The sequence below is a fragment of the Spinacia oleracea genome, chromosome 3 (genome assembly GCF_020520425.1).
Source record: "Spinacia oleracea cultivar Varoflay chromosome 3, BTI_SOV_V1, whole genome shotgun sequence".
Taxonomy (NCBI): domain Eukaryota; kingdom Viridiplantae; phylum Streptophyta; class Magnoliopsida; order Caryophyllales; family Amaranthaceae; genus Spinacia; species Spinacia oleracea.
Window position 1 is genome coordinate 69,704,429 of NC_079489.1, and position 20,341 is coordinate 69,724,769.

Below are 20,341 nucleotides of genomic sequence, written 5' to 3' on the forward strand. Positions count from 1 at the left end.
ACAAGGATGGGAAACTTGAAGTTTTCAAAGCTAGATTGGTTGCAAAAGGTTACAGGCAAGTCCACGGTGTGGATTACGATGAAACCTTTTCACCAGTTGCAATGCTAAAATCTATTCGGATAATGTTAGCAATCGCTGCATATTACGATTACGAAATATGGCAGATGGATGTCAAAACTGCTTTCTTAAACGGCGTTTTAACTGAAACTATGTTTATGAAATAGCCTGAAGGTTTTGAGGATCCAAAGAATGCTAAAAAGGTATGCAGGCTAAAGAAGTCAATCTACGGATTGAAGCAGGCATCCAGGAGCTGGAATATACGTTTTGATGAAGCAGTCAGTGACTTTGGTTTCATCAAAAACGCAGACGAATCTTGTGTATACAAGAAGGTCAGTGGGAGCAAAATTGCTTTCCTAGTATTATATGTCGACGACATATTACTTATCGGAAATGACATTCCTATGTTGAACTCTGTCAAGATTTGGCTTGGGAAATGTTTTTCGATGAAAGATCTAGGAGAAGCACAGTACATATTGGGCATCAAGATTTACAGAGATAGATCTAAAAAGATGATTGGACTTAGTCAAAGCACTTATATCAATAAGGTGCTTGATAGGTTCAAGATGGCAGACTCCAAGCGAGGCTACCTACCCATGTCTCATGGAATAACTCTAAGCAAGACTCAGTGCCCAAAAACACTTGATGAGCGTAGACGAATGAATGGGATTCCATATGCATCATTGATTGGTTCAATAATGTATTCTATGATATGTACACGCCCGGATGTTGCGTACACACTCAGTGCTACGAGCAGATACCAGTCAGACCCAGGAGAGGCGCATTGGACTGCTGCCAAGAATATTCTGAAGTACCTGAAAAGGCACAAAGATGACTTCCTGGTCTATGGTGGAGATGATGAATTAATTGTTAAAGGCTATACGGACGCAAGTTTCCAAACCGACAAAGATGATTTCAGATCACAGTCTGGGTTTGTCTTCTGCCTCAACGGAGGAGCAGTAAGCTGGAAAAGTTCTAAGCAAAGCACCATTGCGGATTCTACAACTGAAGCAGAGTACATTGCTGCACATGAAGCAGCAAAGGATGCTATATGGCTAAGGAAGTTCATAGGTGAACTTGGTGTAGTCCCCTCCATTAAAGGACCAATAGCCCTGTATTGTGATAATAACGGAGCTATTGCACAGGCAAAGGAGCCTAGACACCACCAGAGAGTCAAGCATGTACTTCGTAGATTTCACCTTCTACGAGAGTTCGTTGAAAGAAAAGAAGTCGAGATAAACAAGATTGGAACTGATGACAACATATCAGATCCATTGACTAAACCTCTGCCGCAGGCGAAGCACAACTCGGACACTGCAGCTATGGGAATCAAGCATATTGGAGAATGGCTTTGATATCCCTGTTTAATGTTTTAAAGTTTTAGAGTTTAAATCTTTGTAAAACATTATTGGGTAATCATTCACAATAAATGAAAAGAATTCATTTTTCCATTTAATTTGTGGTTTGTTAAATGATGAGTCCCTTCAATTTGACAATATATTCAAGATAGACTGTCAGGACCAGTCCTGTGACTAAGAAATGTCTATCAAGTGAACTTGAATGTCAAAGGTCGAAAATGGTCCCTAGTCAGAGTTTTCTATAAAATTGGACGCATAGAAAACGTTAGACGACTAGAATGCAAGATGACTAGTAGTTCTGTTTCTTGAACTATGTGGACATGGCAATGTCATAATCATTTGCATAGATACTTACTTTGGGAAGACTAGTATCGGACAAGACCTATGAAACTTTACTGTAAGAGATGAAAATTTGTCATAAGTAAATTTCATTAAAATTATTAGACACTAAATCCTCAATACCTGAGTGATTTGAGATTACTTGTTTGAGAACTGGTTGCTTTGACGTTGACCAACCGTCGCACCGTAAAAGGAGGCTATAAAGGCAACGCTCAGGTAATCACCTATCAAACGAAGTCTAATCTCAAGATCGCAAGATTGGGATTGTCCTCCCATAAATCGGGATGAGATGCTTAAAAGTTGTACAAGGCCACTCGGAGAGCTAGAAACTGTGAAATGCATGGCCGTGCTCGGATGAATCATAGGCTATGATTATCTGTTTATTTGATCAGTTGAACTCTGAAACCGAGGAACACCTCTAGACATAATAAGGATGACAACTCTTACCTTATGTTCAAGAGCAAGCATCGAGCGACAAAGGAATTAGGAAATGCACACTTGTCCCTAACGACAAGTGGGAGACTGAAGGAAATAATGCCCTTGGTCCAAGTATGCATTCAATGTTAAGTCTAATAAATGCGGTTCAGTATTAATTAACAAGTTAATAATTCAGTGAGATCAAGTGAGCTGAATGCCTAGCTAGAGGCCGCTTCAGTTCAAGTGGAATTAATGATATTAATCCACAGCTTACTCTTGACTGAACCCGTAGGGTCACACAAATAGTACGTAAACGGATCAAGTATTTAATGGCATTAAATACTCCATCTATGGATATTCAGAATCGACGGATCTTGGTTTCAGTGGGAGCTGAGGAAGAAACAAATTTAGAAATAGAAAAAACTTCCGAAACGAAGGAGACTAAACAGGAAGAAGAGGGATTCACCGAAGAAGATCCTTCTCCTTCCCTTTTTTTCAGTCCTCTGCTCTACCAGCTGAGCTATCCCGACCATTCATTCACCTTTCGGGCGCATCATCTTCTCATTTCATTTTACTCGATAACTCGGGTTTATGTCAATTAAACGGATGAAAAGTATTACAAAGTATTATATGCGTACCCTCCGGAAACGATGATATTGCCGGAAACGGAAATATGGATCGTATCGGAAATATAAATATTATCCAAGTCGTAGATGTTGCCGGAAACGGAAACATGGTACGTATCGGAAAATATTATCGGAAATGGAAATATTGCCGGAATCGGAAATATTGCCGGAAACGGAAATATTGTCAGAATCGGAAATATTATCGGAATCGGAAAATAATTCCGGAAACGGAAATATTAAATATTTGTTCGAAACGGAAATTGATTCCGGAATCGGAAATGTTGAATATTGTTCGTATCGGAAATGAATTCCGGAATCGGGAAATTAATCGGAAGCGTATCGTACGAATTAGCATCGGACGAGGCCTGCCAGACGAAGGCCCAGCACGAAGCCGGGCCATCACCCAGCAAGCCAGCGCGCCACAAACGCACCAGCCAAGGCTGCGCCAGGCCCACCGCAAGGCAGGCCCAGCGCGCGCCAAGGCTACGGCAGCGTGTGGGCTTGCGGCAGTGGGCTGCGAGCACGCGGGCTGCGTGCGCGCGCATGGCGCCCCTCGTGGGCTGCTGTGCGTGCGTGTGTGTTTGTGTGCTACTCGAATCCTAAAGCTACCGGGATTTGTCATATAATTAAATCTAATCCTAAAAGATTTAGTTTATTTAATTAGAGTCCTAGTAGGATTATAATTAAATAAATTAGTATCCTAATAGGATTCCAAATCCTTTTCCATAACTCTATAAATAGGTGCCTAGGGTCACATATTTACATCGAGCATTCAAGTATTCAAAGTGAGTTTTTGAGAGAAAAATTCAGTCACACATTTGCCTATAAAGTGCCGAAAATTCAGAGTACCTTAAGGGCGATTCTAGTTGGTCAATCTTAAGGCGGATCAGGACGTGCTGTGGACTATCTACGGAGGGACGACACTTGGAGTCCTAAAGACTTGTTCTTGTTCGGTTCGGGCGCAGCTAGGGAAGGCACGCAACAAAGAGTATGCATCTAAACTATGCTAAATGATTATGTGTAAATAATATGTTTTCCTGGCTTAATGGTTTTTCCGCATGATTTATGAATTGTCATATGTATCATAACCTAACACCCATGACCTAGAGTTAGCTGTTATGGTGTTATCTACGAATATTTGGAGACATTACCTTTATAGGGCAACATGTAAGATCCTTACCAAGAACAAAAGTCTTAAATTTTGGCAATAAGGTCCAGTTGAATCGTGGGGACAACATTGAAAATGATACTGCTTTCCACCCTGCAACCGATGGTCAGCCTGAGAGCACTAACCAAACCATGGGAGATATGTCGAGAGTGCATTATTGGCTTTAAAGAGAAGTTGAGAAATCATCTGGATTTGATTGAATTTTCGTGCATCAATAGTTACCATGCGAGTAGTAAGATGTCACATGTTGAGGCATTGTATGGGAAAGAAGTGAAGAAGTTCTGCTTGCTGGAATGATTTTGGTGAAAATATAGTATTGGGGGCAGAATTAGTTGAAGGAAAAATATCCAAAGTTATTCCCTGAGATGAGTTACGAGGGCGTAACCCGTTTTCTTTAAGAGGGGTAGAATGCGATAGAAATTCGCGCTTTTTACCTATTTTTAAGGCAATTTTATGCACTTTATGCTCATTTTTAGCAACTTATACATGTTGATGCAAGTAACTAGATTCTCCGCATAAGAAAATGTGCTTTTGAATATTACAAGTAACTTGTAGTTGACAAAAGAGTGCACAAGAGTGGCACAAAGTACTTCTCCAGTAAGAATAAGTTGAAAAGTTTGGAAATATATGTGAATTTTCGCGTCAAGTTTCGGGAAGAAACTTCTTTTAAGAGGGGTAGATTGTAATTTTATTACATTTTATTTATATATTTTAACGTATATTTAATATATTTAAATAAGAACTTATGAATTTTGAAAATAAATATATATTTAACGTATATTTATTTATTACATTTTAATATTTTCAAGATTTACGAAATCGAAAATAATTTTAGAATTTTAAGTTGAAAAGAATTTGAATTACGAAAATTGATTGAATTTAGAAAACGATCCTATTCAGTTTTGGATTCGAATCGTAAAAGCTAAATCCTAATTCTAGCCCACTTGGGAAAGCCCAACATTAAAACCCAAAGCTCAAACCCTCCCCTTACTCTAATTCACATGAAACAAAAGCAACCAAACCCTCCTTCAGTTTCACGTAAAAACACCTTAACCCTCTCCATTGTCGCTACTGTTTCAGCCACCACCGTCGACCAGCCACGATCCTGGCTGCACCGCCGCCGCCAACCAGCCGGCGCCCTCCCTTCCTCTCTTCCTCTTTCAATTCGCACGAAGTCCTCCCTCCTTAATCGTGGCCTGTTTCCAGCAGCCGCCGCGAACAGCCTTGCTGTAACCGTCGTCCGGCGTCCTCGCCACCTTGCACGGTAGTCTCCTCTTCCCTCTTCCCTTTCCTTTTTCGTTCCTTTCTTTGGTTGTTTACCCTCCTTTTAATCGTGGCCTTGTTTCGAACAGCACCGTCGTCACGACCACCTTGCCCAGCCTTGTCGCCCGACCAACGACCACCATGCCTGTTGCAGCGCCGCCATTACCGCCGGCCAGCAGTCCCTTCTTCTTGGTTATTTCATCCCCTCCAATCTATTTAAATTATTATTCATCTTTTAATAAATTAATTAATGTTTTCATGATTTAAATTATTAGTTTTAATGATGTATATTTAGAATTCAGATTATATGTTGTTGAAATTAATTTTATTATTTTCAGATTTGTTAATCACGTTTAAGTTAGGGTTTTAATGAAGTTTCATTAATTTAATTCATGTTTCTTGAATATAAATTATAAGTTTTTATGATTAAGTTAGATTTCAGATTATATATTATGCTTAATTAATAATTTAAATTTCAGATTACATAATTGAATTGAAATAAAAGTTTTAATTATTTAAAGCATGAATTTTAAGGTTTTAATGACTTTAATCATAATAGAATGATTATATATTATTAAAGCTATTATTTTTATGATTTTAAGAACGTTGATTATGTTTTGTGGACGTTTAAAATTATTTTATATGGCTGGAAATTTAAAGTACGACGTTTGCGAAGAGTTTTCAACGAATTTCAATTATTGATTCAATAATTATGATGCTAGGAAATCAAATGTTCAAGTTTTAATGTTAGGGAATGTCCTAAATATGTTTAGGATGTATTTAGAATGCCTTGTTATTGTTGTGAGTGATTAGAAGTTGATTGGGATTATTTGTTGGTTGTTTTAGGAGGAGAATTCTCTGTAGTCGACTTTTGAATTATTAAAGTGGTCTTGCAGTTTGTTTACACAAGGTACGTACATACCTGTGTGCTTGGAATGTGTGCTAATTGTTGAAACCATGTTGAATTTGTTGTTGAACTTGGCTATGTTGATAGTATTGTTGAACTTGGTGATGTTGATATTATTTACGAACTTAGTCAGGTTGAAATTGCATGTTTAATACTGTTGCATGGACATATTGAACCTATATTGCATTATGAGAATTATAACATGTTAGTATGGATGATTGATGCAAACATGTTTGATTGGGAACACTAGATTACTTTGTATATATTGATTCAGATCAATTGATTGTTGTTCCCTTTTAGCTTTTCACTACTTTATGAGGGCCGAGGACCTTGTTTAGTAAGTTAAAACCTTATACCCCATATAGAGGGGTTAATCAGTATTAAAGGAAAGGTTGGATTTAATTGGAATGAGTCTTGTTTGATCCCTTTATGATCACTTACTTAATTCCAAGATAAAAACAGTTGTGAATACATGTGGTTTGTATGCCTTATGTGATTGTTGAGTCATAACAGAGTTTCAATTTGTAAATCATGTAAACTGAAACTGAGTAGCAATAGCTTTAGACTGTGCACGTCTAAAGTGACGGACAAACAGGAGTTGGGGTTCATGGTGGTAGCCCATGGCCTTTAATTCGGACCGGATTGATCACCGTGTCCTATTTTTATTCAAACGTTCCTCGATATCGCAGGTCACTAAGGTTACGGATTCGCGCCCGTACCTCGTCTTCCTTAGTGAAGCCTCTAGCTAGAAAACTCGGTCCATTGTCTATTTCAACTAAAATAATATTATTGTTATAAGTCTAGCCTAGTCTAGTCAAGTATGGTCGTCAAATTATCATGTTTGTCTGCCCTTATTTATGTTCATTAGTTTCATGTTAGGATGGTTCGTTTAATAGTATCATGTTAGGATTATTATTGTTTTAGTATGTAGTACTCAGCTTTGCTGATTACGTGCTTTGTTTGTGTGTGTTGATCATGGCTATGCCTTATTGATCCTGTGATGACCCAACTTTGGTGAGCAGTCTCTAAGGATCAATAAGCGTTGTCCATCTACAGGTTTGAAGATGATGCATCATTGGGATCGGGATTAGAGAGTTTGTATTTAGATTTGTTTTGCCAAGTGATTTGGTTTGTTAATTTGGACTTGAAATTTGTCGTACTATTCGTATTTCCTTATTTCCGTTAATTGGTTTTGGGACTTAATATGTAATCGATTATTTATAAACCTAAAAGTTAGTTTTATGTTTTTCGCTGCAAAATTCTGAATAAGCCGTTACGTTTTCACACGGGCGATAATGCCTTGATAATTCTCTATGTTTTATATAAAAAGGTTATTTTAGAAAAGGGAGAATTTTCGGGGTGTTACAGTGAATATAAAACTAAAAGTTATGTTATTACTTCTAGCAAAACTTATAACACCTAATCGGATCCGGGGAGCATTAAAAATAGCAATAGTTGGTTTTAATGAAAACGTAGAAGAACGAAAACATGCCACCTTTTTCTTTTCCAATTTCTTCGTTTCATATCTACAATAGGTTATGGAGATGTTTATAATTAAAAAGTTTTTGAATAGGAATTGTAATTAAGGTTATACATAATACATGAGTGTAGTTAACCTGTGCATAACGTGTAAATAAGGAATTATGGAGTAGTAAGTTCATTAACAGGGTTCAAATAAATCCCAGTGTGATATCCTATAAACATATTTGTAAATGTCGGCTAGAAATATAATCATACTTCATACATACGAAGTATAAATAATATAATCAGAAATATCGTAATTACGGATCAATCGAGCTCACATTATTAAACCTTATTAATACCCCGTATCAACCTAACGATGAAATCAACTTGTTTTATAAAAATTAATAATGAAATCAAGTTTTTTTTATCTTAAACAACTCCGTATATATTCTAGAAGGTAAGATAAACAACTTCTCTCTTTCTTGTTGGTGCTTCTCTCTCTCCTTCCTCTGTTTCATGTCAAGAGTCTCAATAGACTAAACTCCTCACTTATACACCCTCTCTTCTTCCTTCAGACTCCTCTCAAGAGTATCCTCCACTCCATTTGCCGCGAACTTCCGACGATTAGATTCGGTAACCACATAGAGAAGTTGATTGAGTGATGGAGTGTTTGTTGTTGTTTGTCTGATTTTTGTTTCTGCTGAAATATTCGACTCATGACAATCAGTTTTAGGTTTTCTGTATTTAGTTCATTCATAATTTTGTGAAATGTAATACTTGAATGGTGTTAATCTTTTTGACTTTGCTAAAACCAAAATTTGTAGTTTTTGTAATTGTAATAAGTATTTATACTTCAATTGCCACCCCCCTTTAATCTTAACGGTTGCATTTTTTGCGTGATTTGTTGGTATTTAATACCGTGATTGAATGTGATTTTTTATTTTGCCTGTTGTTACAGCGTGGCGTGATTTTTGGGTATTAATTATTTTTCCTTTTTACTCGGCTATGAATCTATGATTAAGTAATTGTTGTGATTAGGATTTTTGGTCTTCTTCGACTTTTATTGTTTAGATTACGGGCTGCTTTTCAAATTTTCTTTCTTGATTTGGAAAATTTAATTCTTTTGTTGACATAATGCCTTTTTTTTTTGCTTTACTGATTTATTATTGCAATTAGTTTTTAAAATCATAAGTAATTACTCCCTCCGTCTCTTTTTGTTCTTTACGTTTTCCTTTTTGGGTGTCCCAAAATGTTCTTTACATTTCCTTTTATATTATCACATAAATGATTTAATATTCTATCAAAAGTTGTGTCCAACTATAATATTAACCAATTAAATCAATTGGGTCATTTAATCCCTCACACTTTTCCATAGAGACATTAATTTTTTCTCATTTTCCCAATATCAAAATTTTGATAAGAGTGAAAACATTATAAATAAATGTAATTTTCCTCGTTTACATGAAAAACTTAGAAGAATCTCAATGCACATTAATTATTTGTTAAAACGCGTGCAAAATACCAAACGTAAAAAACAAAAAGAGACGGAGGGAGTAGATTTTTATTGAATGAAATTGTAAAGTTGCTAAGGTTATTTTAGTCTATTTCTAGAGGGACACCAAAAGTTGAGTTACTATATTACCACTCCCCTCTTCCCTTATAATATATAGATAGATTACCAACACCTTACAACTCACGCGTACTTTCTTTTGTTAGTATTGATACTAGTCTTATATGCACGCGATGCGTGCGGTATTCTATAAAAAACATAAAATTGAGAGATTGTACTTATCTAGAAACTTTAACCTACTTATTTAACATGCTTTTTTCTTTACTTTCTTAACCATAAATAGAAACTAAAACTACCAAACAACCAAATTTCAAAAGCTAAAAAGGCGCAAGCACACAAATAGAGAAAACACAGATAGAGGCCCTGAGACTTGCATAAAGTATTGTCATGTTAAATTCGAAAAAGTAGAGAAAACACAAATAGAGGCTCTGAGACTTCAAAATATTTTTGATTATTACATATTTCTCCATCATTCTCATCCCATCAAATTAAGGCAAAAACTTCAATTCTAACATCAACAGCAAGTCTGCTCAAATTAAGTCTCATCCCAATGCTTTCATTCATCCCTCCAGCTCAAGGAAAGAAACAGCAATCAACAAAGAAGGGTGCACACCGCACCCTAACAAACAAAACACTGCATCAAAAAACAGAACAGTAATGTTAAGACAACATTAGAACACTGCAGCAGAACACATCAGCTGTTGCTGGGAAAAAACAGAAGAAAATCAACACTTGAAACAACCTGCGAACAACAGGAACAACCTAGCAACAAAAAGCAGAGATGCAGCAAAGAAAATCACACTACACACTGTAGAAACACAGCAGCATGTAACAAACAATATAAGTACCAGCTGCAACGAACAACTCATAGCAGCAGACTGTAACAACATAATACAGCCTGCAAACACTCTAACAGCACAACCAATCTGCAGATATCAGAAGTCTGAAGATCAAACTGCACTTGCAGTACCAGGATCCGACTGAAAATAATGAATATAAACAAATGAACCTATTATGAATGCATATAAGACATTATTAATGTATTTAACGGATGGAGTAATGAATGCATCGCGTGAACTTAAAGGTGATTTCCAAGAGGAAGTGGTACCAAGATCATGCAATACCCGTGCCGCCTTTCAAATTTGGGCCAGCTTCCTCTTCAAATGCAGCTTGCTCGTATCATACACTCTACTCCCCCCCCCCTCCCCGACATTTCCTTCTTCACCTCTGCCTCCGTATTCGCCTTAACTGTAGCCTTTGTGTTAAAGTTCTACACAGTTAAATCTACATTAAAAACACAACCTTCAACAACAACAAAGAAATTGAAGTACCCAGGAAAAGGGATTTGCATTTACATGCAATTTAGAAACTACCCACCTCAATCAAAACTCAAAAATCAAAAAAGGTCCCCACTTTTTTTGTATTATAAAGCTCCTTGACAATTTGAGCAAAGCTCTGTGAGTTAAATTTGTTTTTTTTCAATATTTGTTGGGTTTTTTAAATTTATTTTGCTTGATTTCTGTAATTTAAAATGGATATTTTCTATGTTTTACAGTGAGCAACCAGTTGTAGGTTTCAATCAAGTGGCAAATCATGCTCATCAGTTTAAGGGGAGTAGTTCTAGTTTATTATACACACGATGGATATATTACGACAAAAAAGCATGTAATGGACCAACAGTTAATGATTTTGTAATCAATAAAGTGCGTGCGAATATAAGAAAGTAGATTTGTAATGGACCAACAGTTTAAGGGGAGTAATCATCGAGCTATCAATTCTCATCAGTTTAAGGGGAGTAATCATCGAGCTATCAATTCTCATCAGTTTAAGGGGAGTATACAGGGGAGTAATCATCGAGCTATCAATTCTCAACAGTTTAAGGGGAACATATTTTGTCTTTTGATTTAACATGCATTCAGAAGGAGCTCAATATGAGGTACGGGATTAATACAGGGGAAAAGAGTTCTCAAAACACTTCAAGAGACTGCATAAGAAACAATAGGCTACAGGAGAAGCCACAATCATAAATTAGACAAACTACAGGAGAAGCCAAAATCATAAATTAGTCTTCCATCTTGGTGTGATTATCATAAAACCCAAATAATGTAAGAAATTCAACAATTTATAACACCAAAAATCTAAATAACCTGTGATTATCAAACCAAACACAAAATTCCAAGAAAATAAAATAATTCAACACTAACAACATGCAGCGTTAATCTCGAACCACTAAGCACAAATCAGTTAAGCATGAGTTAATTAAGACTAAGTTATCAGTTAATTCAACAAAATTCAGAAGAAATAGTACCGAAGTTGACGATCGTATGGCCTCAATTCCCTTCTTTCCCTATCTTCACTTGTTTGTCGACATCAAGAAATTGCTCAATCACCTTCCCATATACGTTTTCATGAAGTAGCTAAGAAAATAGAAAAGGAAAAGAAAAACAGAGGAGCGTGCGTGAGTGTCTCTTACATACTACTCTTCTGAATTGAAACCTGTCATTCAATAAACAAATACTATGTAATTACCAGCCTACGGCAGGTTGTACAGCGCTGACCAGCTGTACCAACAGCCGCAAAGACAACAGAACGAACAACCAGCTTAATGTCAGCATCATCCATGACAATTATGGCATTATTTCCACTCAATTCAAGCAAGCATTTTCCAAAATCTTTCAGACTGGACAACTCTTTCTGCAAAATATGGACAAAATCTCAAAAAGTTAACTTTCCAATCATCAAAGTTTCACAAATTAATCACCAAATTCAACATCTATATAACATAATTACTCACTCTAATAAACAATCCAATGAATAACAACATGAGAAGACTAAAACCCTTTTGAATTTTCAGGTCAATTAAACTTCCACACATCAAAAGCAACCATTTCAAGAGAAACCCAAATCAAGCCGTTTCCAAAAATTTCGTTCACAAACCAATTCAATTAAATTCCAAACATAATTAACGTGATACAATGGCATCAAAAACCGTAATTAGTCATCAAAATGAAGTAAATAGTGAAGGAAAAACAACTTACGCAAGATTAAACCCCAAATCTTACAAATTTGAAATCGATCTTCAATCATTGGAGCTGGAACAAATTAAACCCCCAAATATTACAAATTTGAAATCGAAAGATTTAAGAAATGAAAGAAACTGAGTGATTTACCTGAGAGAGAGAAAGAGCGTGATTTGGAACTCGATTTCTTCCCCAAATCTTAAAAAATTGAAATCGAAAGAGCTGAAAATTGAAAAAACAATTGGAAGAAACACATCAAATCAACAAAATATCCAGAATCAATTCGAAAAAAAATGAAAATTTGAACAAATTGTTGAAATCTTACCCGGATCTCCAGAAGATCAGACGCTGATGGTGATGGAGACGGCGAGAGGCGGATCACCATCGTTTAGAATAGAGAATGGGGTATGGGGAAGAGGATGGGAGGAAGAAGATCAAAGAGGAAGGAGAGAGAAAACGGGAGGGAAGAAGGAGGGTTAGATGCCGAAGTGTCGAAGACCTAGGAGAGAGAAAGAGAGTTATGGAGGGTTTAGGGATTCCCGTATTTTACAGGAAAGATTCGAAACTAAAAAATTTGAGGGTATTTTGGTATTTTACATGGGGGACACGAAAAGTTATTTTACTATTTTAACCTCAGCTGTTCCTTTATATAATAGAGATTACTCCTACAACTCACGTGAGACTTTTCTTTTCTTTTATTATTATTATTTATTATTATTATTATTATTATTATTATTATTATTATTATTATTATTATTATTATTATGGGAAACCACCAAAACATTACAAGCTTAATAAGCTACAAAGATCAAGTAAACTACAAGAAGTTGGTGGGGAGCCGAGATACAAACTGGGCCCCCACTCCTCTAGCTATGGCGAACCCGATCCTGCTGAAAATGTGGGCAGCTGCCCGTGCCCCAATTTCTTGAGCCCTGGAGTACGTTTGGACCCGCTTCAGCAACGAAACAACCCCTTTCTCTAACTCCCCAAAAGAAGAGAAGGAAAAAGGAAAGAAACCGTAACCCAAAGCCCTACAACGTGCCGCATACTTATCCTGCTTCCGCTGCGCCGCAACCGCCACAACCCGACCCGGAACGAAGTCTGACAACCCAGATTGCGTCATAGGTGAAGACCCAGTCAAGTCAACACACACATCTACACCGCCATCCCAAGAATAAAGCAATATATCTGCAGGACGAAGAGCTCCATCACTCTCACTAGTCAGCCCAACATCAACCTCCTTGCGAGCAGAAATCCCCGACCGATAGCAAATATCCAAAAGGGTATCACGAACAACATTATGTCGATGTTTAATACCCACAATCCCAGCACAAGACACGGCATGATCCCCATAAATGTCCCCATCAAAAACCCGAGAGCAAGCAGAACACGACGTCGAATCAGAGAACAACGGAATATTATTATTATTATTATTATTATTATTATTATTATTGTTATTATTATTATTATTATTATTATTATTATTATTATTATTATTATTATTTGTTTGTTTATTTATTGGTGTAATTATTGTGTTTTTCATCCAAGCATATTGACAGCAGTAGTAGTAGAAAAAAGGAGAGTAGGAACATCCACATAAGGGATGTAAAGTACCAAAATTCAAGTTCAACAAGCTCTCAAGAAATATACGCATATATTTCAACATAGGTAATACAAATAATTGATGAGTCATCTTTAATGATATAACATAATTCCAATGAATAAAACTACAAAAATGTAATTTAACACTACCAAAACAAAATAGTCATATATGATGTACCGTTATTCTCTCAATGTCGTCTCTCATTGTGGATTTTGTCTTTCCCGCAATCGTTTTGCTAGAAGATCTTGAAACTCAGCCATTCGACGAAGTTCACTTTGACTAACACTAGGAGTCACTAGTTCTTCAGATTCATTAGGTGTGGTTTCATCATCTTCAAGTTCGACATTTTCATCCGCATAATGTATAAACAAGGAATCCCCATCCTTGCACATTTTTATGAAATTGTGGATAACACAGCAAGACAAAACTATGTACTTTTGTCTTTTCAAATCATACGGAGGCATATCTCTGAGAATGGGGAATCTAGCTTTCAATATTCCAAAACATCTTTCAATTACATTGCGCTGTAAAGAATGTGTGTAATTAAATATCTCCTCCGGGCCTTGTGGGCTCGTTGCTCCCATATAGTCACGCAAATGATATCTTTCTCCACGATACGGTGAAAGAAATCCAGGCATATTTGTGTACCCTGGGCCAATAAGATAATATTTCCTCACAGGAGGCATAGGAAACTTAGTTTGTTCTCTATTTGTAATCGTTTCCCAAAAAATTCTTGAATCATTTGTCGTTCCCTCCCATCCAACCATCACAAATGTGAATTTCATGTCAAATGAGCAAGCACACGTTATGTTCATTGTAGGCTCAATTTTTTTTTTCCACGATATGGAATTTGTTGCTCCAAAGGCACATGTGATGATACATGAGTTCCATCAATTGCTCCTATGCAATTCTATATAAAAGTTTTAAAATAAAAAACTCAACACATTTGTATTTAATAAATTTAGATAATATTTTAAAGGAATAAGTAAAGATAAAAAAAATTACCTTGAATATAGGATAATATCTTGGATTATTTTTTAATCTCTAGAGGAGTATCTTCAAATGATGGAGGAATGATCAAATGCTTCGATAAAGAACATATGGCATACAAGACCCTTCGAAAATGATGATGAACAAAGTCTAAGGAATGTTGAAATCTATCAGCTACAAGTCTTTGCCTTGAATTATGAGAAATAATAAGAAGAAACATTGCAACTTGTTCCAAAACAGATATGAATTTAGAGTCTTTCAACTTCTCCCTTTTCTTTAACTCTTCACACAAGCTAATAAAGATTTGTGGAGTCATACGGAGCAACTCGAAACATGTCATTGGAGGTCCATTAAGAAGCTCTAGAACATATTGGTGGCCTGTTAACTTTGAAATCCTTTGTGGGCGGGGTATCTTTTTAAGAAACCCATTGTTTTCAAAGTTAATATAGATTGTCATTAATTGTTGAAAGTCCTCCTCATCCGAGTCTGATAAAAGTTCTTCAATATCCAAATCCATATCCATATCTATCTGCAACTTTACAAGCAAAACATAAGTGAAGATTTTAGTATCACTACGTACAAAAAAAAAGTAAAAAATGAAATTACCATCATTCATATCTTATCCAATGTAAAAACGAGTAACATCAAAATACTCCGTAGAGTTCAAATAACAAGACAAACATACTAGAGCTAGTTGTAATTTCTAAAGAGAACATGCTTAAATGTTAAGCACAAAATCTATTTTCCTATCATCGGGGAATCGAAGGAACATTTTCCTCCATGATGGATCATCATGTATGAGTTTAGTTGCTTTTGCAAATGAAGCCCCATCAATTCCCTTGAGAGCACTCAGTGTATCAATGCATTCCATAAGCAAATCATCATCCTCTTTCGATTGTTGTCCACCTTCACTAGCATTAAATTTGTTCTGAAGAAGTTCAGGTTTTTTCTTAGAATTTTCACTCATTGCAACCAATGCATCTGCCATTGCCGTATTAAATTTCGCCCTTAATGTTTTGGGATTGATATTAGTCTTGGCTTTCTTGGTTTTTGGACGCTCTTCACATTGTTTTCCTACATCACCCACTTCTGCATCTGGGTCATCTTCATCCTCACTTTCAGAAGGGCTTTGTAGAAGGGTGTGAACTAACCCCGGTAGCAGTTGTATCACCAAAAATTATGAATTGTTTATCAAATTGCTTACATCCTTTCTTTCTAAAAGTTTTGGCAGACTTATGTTTCTGCAAAAATAAAAACAAATAAAAGCCAAATAAAGGGTGATTAGTGATAAGAATGCCCCCTACACCAAAACAAAAGAGTTGTGATAAACTTATTGACAATCGAGTACCTCACACAACTTTTTCCATACAACATCCTCAGCAGTAAGTTGACAAGCCACGACATTGTATCGAATCCCGGTTTCCTCCAACAATTTACTGAGCCACCATTGGAAATCATCTTACATTAGTTGGTAAGTTATCATTTACTCTCTCTGTGTTTCCGAGGAGTTAGATATGTTAATTATTTATTGTAAATATTTAGGAAAAAGTATTTTTTTTACCACCTAAACAACTAAAACTTGTATTTTACAACCTAAAAAAAATTAAAACTTATTTTTTACCACCTAGAAGTAAAGATGGCTGTGGGCCGGGCCGCCCCGAAGCCCGACCGATCCGACACGAAAAAAGTCCGGCCCGACCCGAGCACGAAAAAAGCCCGGCCCGGCTCAGGCGCGAAGTCATGGGCCGTGGGCCGGGCCTGAGCCTTATTTTGGAAAGCACGACAAGGCACGACACGACAAAGCACGCAAAATTTGGAAAATTAGCCTTAGGCACGACGGGCCCTCCCGGCCCAGCACGAAAAGCGCGTGGACTCGTGCCGGGCCTGGGCCTTATTTTGAACTTTTCGACCCGGCCCGACACGATACAACGTGGGCCTAGATTGGGCCCGGCCCGGTTAGGCCCACGACCCGCGGGCTCGGCACGAAGCCCGACCCGACCCGGTAATCGTTTTGCTAGAAGATCTTGAAACTCAGCCATTCGACGAAGTTCACTTTGACTAACACTAGGAGTCACTAGTTCTTCAGATTCATTAGGTGTGGTTTCATCATCTTCAAGTTCGACATTTTCATCCGCATAATGTATAAACAAGGAATCCCCATCCTTGCACATTTTTATGAAATTGTGGATAACACAGCAAGACAAAACTATGTACTTTTGTCTTTTCAAATCATACGGAGGCATATCTCTGAGAATGGGGAATCTAGCTTTCAATATTCCAAAACATCTTTCAATTACATTGCGCTGTAAAGAATGTGTGTAATTAAATATCTCCTCCGGGCCTTGTGGGCTCGTTGCTCCCATATAGTCACGCAAATGATATCTTTCTCCACGATACGGTGAAAGAAATCCAGGCATATTTGTGTACCCTGGGCCAATAAGATAATATTTCCTCACAGGAGGCATAGGAAACTTAGTTTGTTCTCTATTTGTAATCGTTTCCCAAAAAATTCTTGAATCATTTGTCGTTCCCTCCCATCCAACCATCACAAATGTGAATTTCATGTCAAATGAGCAAGCACACGTTATGTTCATTGTAGGCTCAATTTTTTTTTTCCACGATATGGAATTTGTTGCTCCAAAGGCACATGTGATGATACATGAGTTCCATCAATTGCTCCTATGCAATTCTATATAAAAGTTTTAAAATAAAAAACTCAACACATTTGTATTTAATAAATTTAGATAATATTTTAAAGGAATAAGTAAAGATAAAAAAAATTACCTTGAATATAGGATAATATCTTGGATTATTTTTTAATCTCTAGAGGAGTATCTTCAAATGATGGAGGAATGATCAAATGCTTCGATAAAGAACATATGGCATACAAGACCCTTCGAAAATGATGATGAACAAAGTCTAAGGAATGTTGAAATCTATCAGCTACAAGTCTTTGCCTTGAATTATGAGAAATAATAAGAAGAAACATTGCAACTTGTTCCAAAACAGATATGAATTTAGAGTCTTTCAACTTCTCCCTTTTCTTTAACTCTTCACACAAGCTAATAAAGATTTGTGGAGTCATACGGAGCAACTCGAAACATGTCATTGGAGGTCCATTAAGAAGCTCTAGAACATATTGGTGGCCTGTTAACTTTGAAATCCTTTGTGGGCGGGGTATCTTTTTAAGAAACCCATTGTTTTCAAAGTTAATATAGATTGTCATTAATTGTTGAAAGTCCTCCTCATCCGAGTCTGATAAAAGTTCTTCAATATCCAAATCCATATCCATATCTATCTGCAACTTTACAAGCAAAACATAAGTGAAGATTTTAGTATCACTACGTACAAAAAAAAAGTAAAAAATGAAATTACCATCATTCATATCTTATCCAATGTAAAAACGAGTAACATCAAAATACTCCGTAGAGTTCAAATAACAAGACAAACATACTAGAGCTAGTTGTAATTTCTAAAGAGAACATGCTTAAATGTTAAGCACAAAATCTATTTTCCTATCATCGGGGAATCGAAGGAACATTTTCCTCCATGATGGATCATCATGTATGAGTTTAGTTGCTTTTGCAAATGAAGCCCCATCAATTCCCTTGAGAGCACTCAGTGTATCAATGCATTCCATAAGCAAATCATCATCCTCTTTCGATTGTTGTCCACCTTCACTAGCATTAAATTTGTTCTGAAGAAGTTCAGGTTTTTTCTTAGAATTTTCACTCATTGCAACCAATGCATCTGCCATTGCCGTATTAAATTTCGCCCTTAATGTTTTGGGATTGATATTAGTCTTGGCTTTCTTGGTTTTTGGACGCTCTTCACATTGTTTTCCTACATCACCCACTTCTGCATCTGGGTCATCTTCATCCTCACTTTCAGAAGGGCTTTGTAGAAGGGTGTGAACTAACCCCGGTAGCAGTTGTATCACCAAAAATTATGAATTGTTTATCAAATTGCTTACATCCTTTCTTTCTAAAAGTTTTGGCAGACTTATGTTTCTGCAAAAATAAAAACAAATAAAAGCCAAATAAAGGGTGATTAGTGATAAGAATGCCCCCTACACCAAAACAAAAGAGTTGTGATAAACTTATTGACAATCGAGTACCTCACACAACTTTTTCCATACAACATCCTCAGCAGTAAGTTGACAAGCCACGACATTGTATCGAATCCCGGTTTCCTCCAACAATTTACTGAGCCACCATTGGAAATCATCTTACATTAGTTGGTAAGTTATCATTTACTCTCTCTGTGTTTCCGAGGAGTTAGATATGTTAATTATTTATTGTAAATATTTAGGAAAAAGTATTTTTTTTACCACCTAAACAACTAAAACTTGTATTTTACAACCTAAAAAAAATTAAAACTTATTTTTTACCACCTAGAAGTAAAGATGGCTGTGGGCCGGGCCGCCCCGAAGCCCGACCGATCCGACACGAAAAAAGTCCGGCCCGACCCGAGCACGAAAAAAGCCCGGCCCGGCTCAGGCGCGAAGTCATGGGCCGTGGGCCGGGCCTGAGCCTTATTTTGGAAAGCACGACAAGGCACGACACGACAAAGCACGCAAAATTTGGAAAATTAGCCTTAGGCACGACGGGCCCTCCCGGCCCAGCACGAAAAGCGCGTGGACTCGTGCCGGGCCTGGGCCTTATTTTGAACTTTTCGACCCGGCCCGACACGATACAACGTGGGCCTAGATTGGGCCCGGCCCGGTTAGGCCCACGACCCGCGGGCTCGGCACGAAGCCCGACCCGACCCGGTCCACGACCATCTTTACCTAGAAGTGGAAAAATAGATGAAATTGTTATGTTGGGGTGTACAATAACGCTAATATTTCTGATATTTTCTTTTCTTCCACGATTTCATGTATTTAACTCCCTTCTATCTTCTTCCTTCCTTTTCTTCCATGAATTCACATAATTTTTCCTCCCATTCATTCATAAAATTGATAAAATTCAATGGCATTAAAGAGAGGAAAGTGAAGGAGTTAAAGAAAATCATAGAGGAAGTGTAAAAAGATGGAGCCAAATTGAATTAGTGGATCCCACATAATGGTTCCATCCATTTTTCTTTTCCGGGTGGTAAAAAATAAGTTATAATTTTTTTTTTAGGTGGTAAAAATAATTTTCCTACTTTTTTAGGTGGTAAAAAATAATTCATGATCCAAATATGTAATAGTGGGTGAATAATCTATTGTGATGTGTGGGGAACATAAGAGAAATATAAATAATAAAAAATGGAGGAGTGAGGACCATGGGTGTAATATTTTAATGTAGAAGTTACTACAAATAGAAATATAACTCCTTAAGAAATATGGCCGAAAATGGTACGTGTGACTCCTTAAAAAAAGACGAAAGAATAATGCTGGAGGGGATAAAATTTTAACAATTACTACCTAAATAACATTCTGGTTTAATTGGCTGGAATATGACGTCATAAAATTATTTAAATTGATTCTTTGTAACTAAAACAAAATATTATAATTAAAAAGTCAATGCTTTATAACTTATGTGGTCGATAATTCTCTTAAATCTATGAATTTGGAGC

The 20,341-nt window shown here is 36.7% G+C and overlaps 1 protein-coding gene across 1 annotated transcript; it reads right to left on the minus strand.

The window, feature by feature from the left end:
* Positions 1-13,992: 13,992 nt before the first annotated feature.
* LOC110802509 (uncharacterized) lies at positions 13,993-14,607 on the minus strand. Its single transcript, XM_022007937.1, has one exon. The coding sequence runs from the start codon at positions 14,605-14,607 to the stop codon at positions 13,993-13,995; it is 615 nt and encodes a 204-aa protein (XP_021863629.1).
* Positions 14,608-20,341: the final 5,734 nt, after the last annotated feature.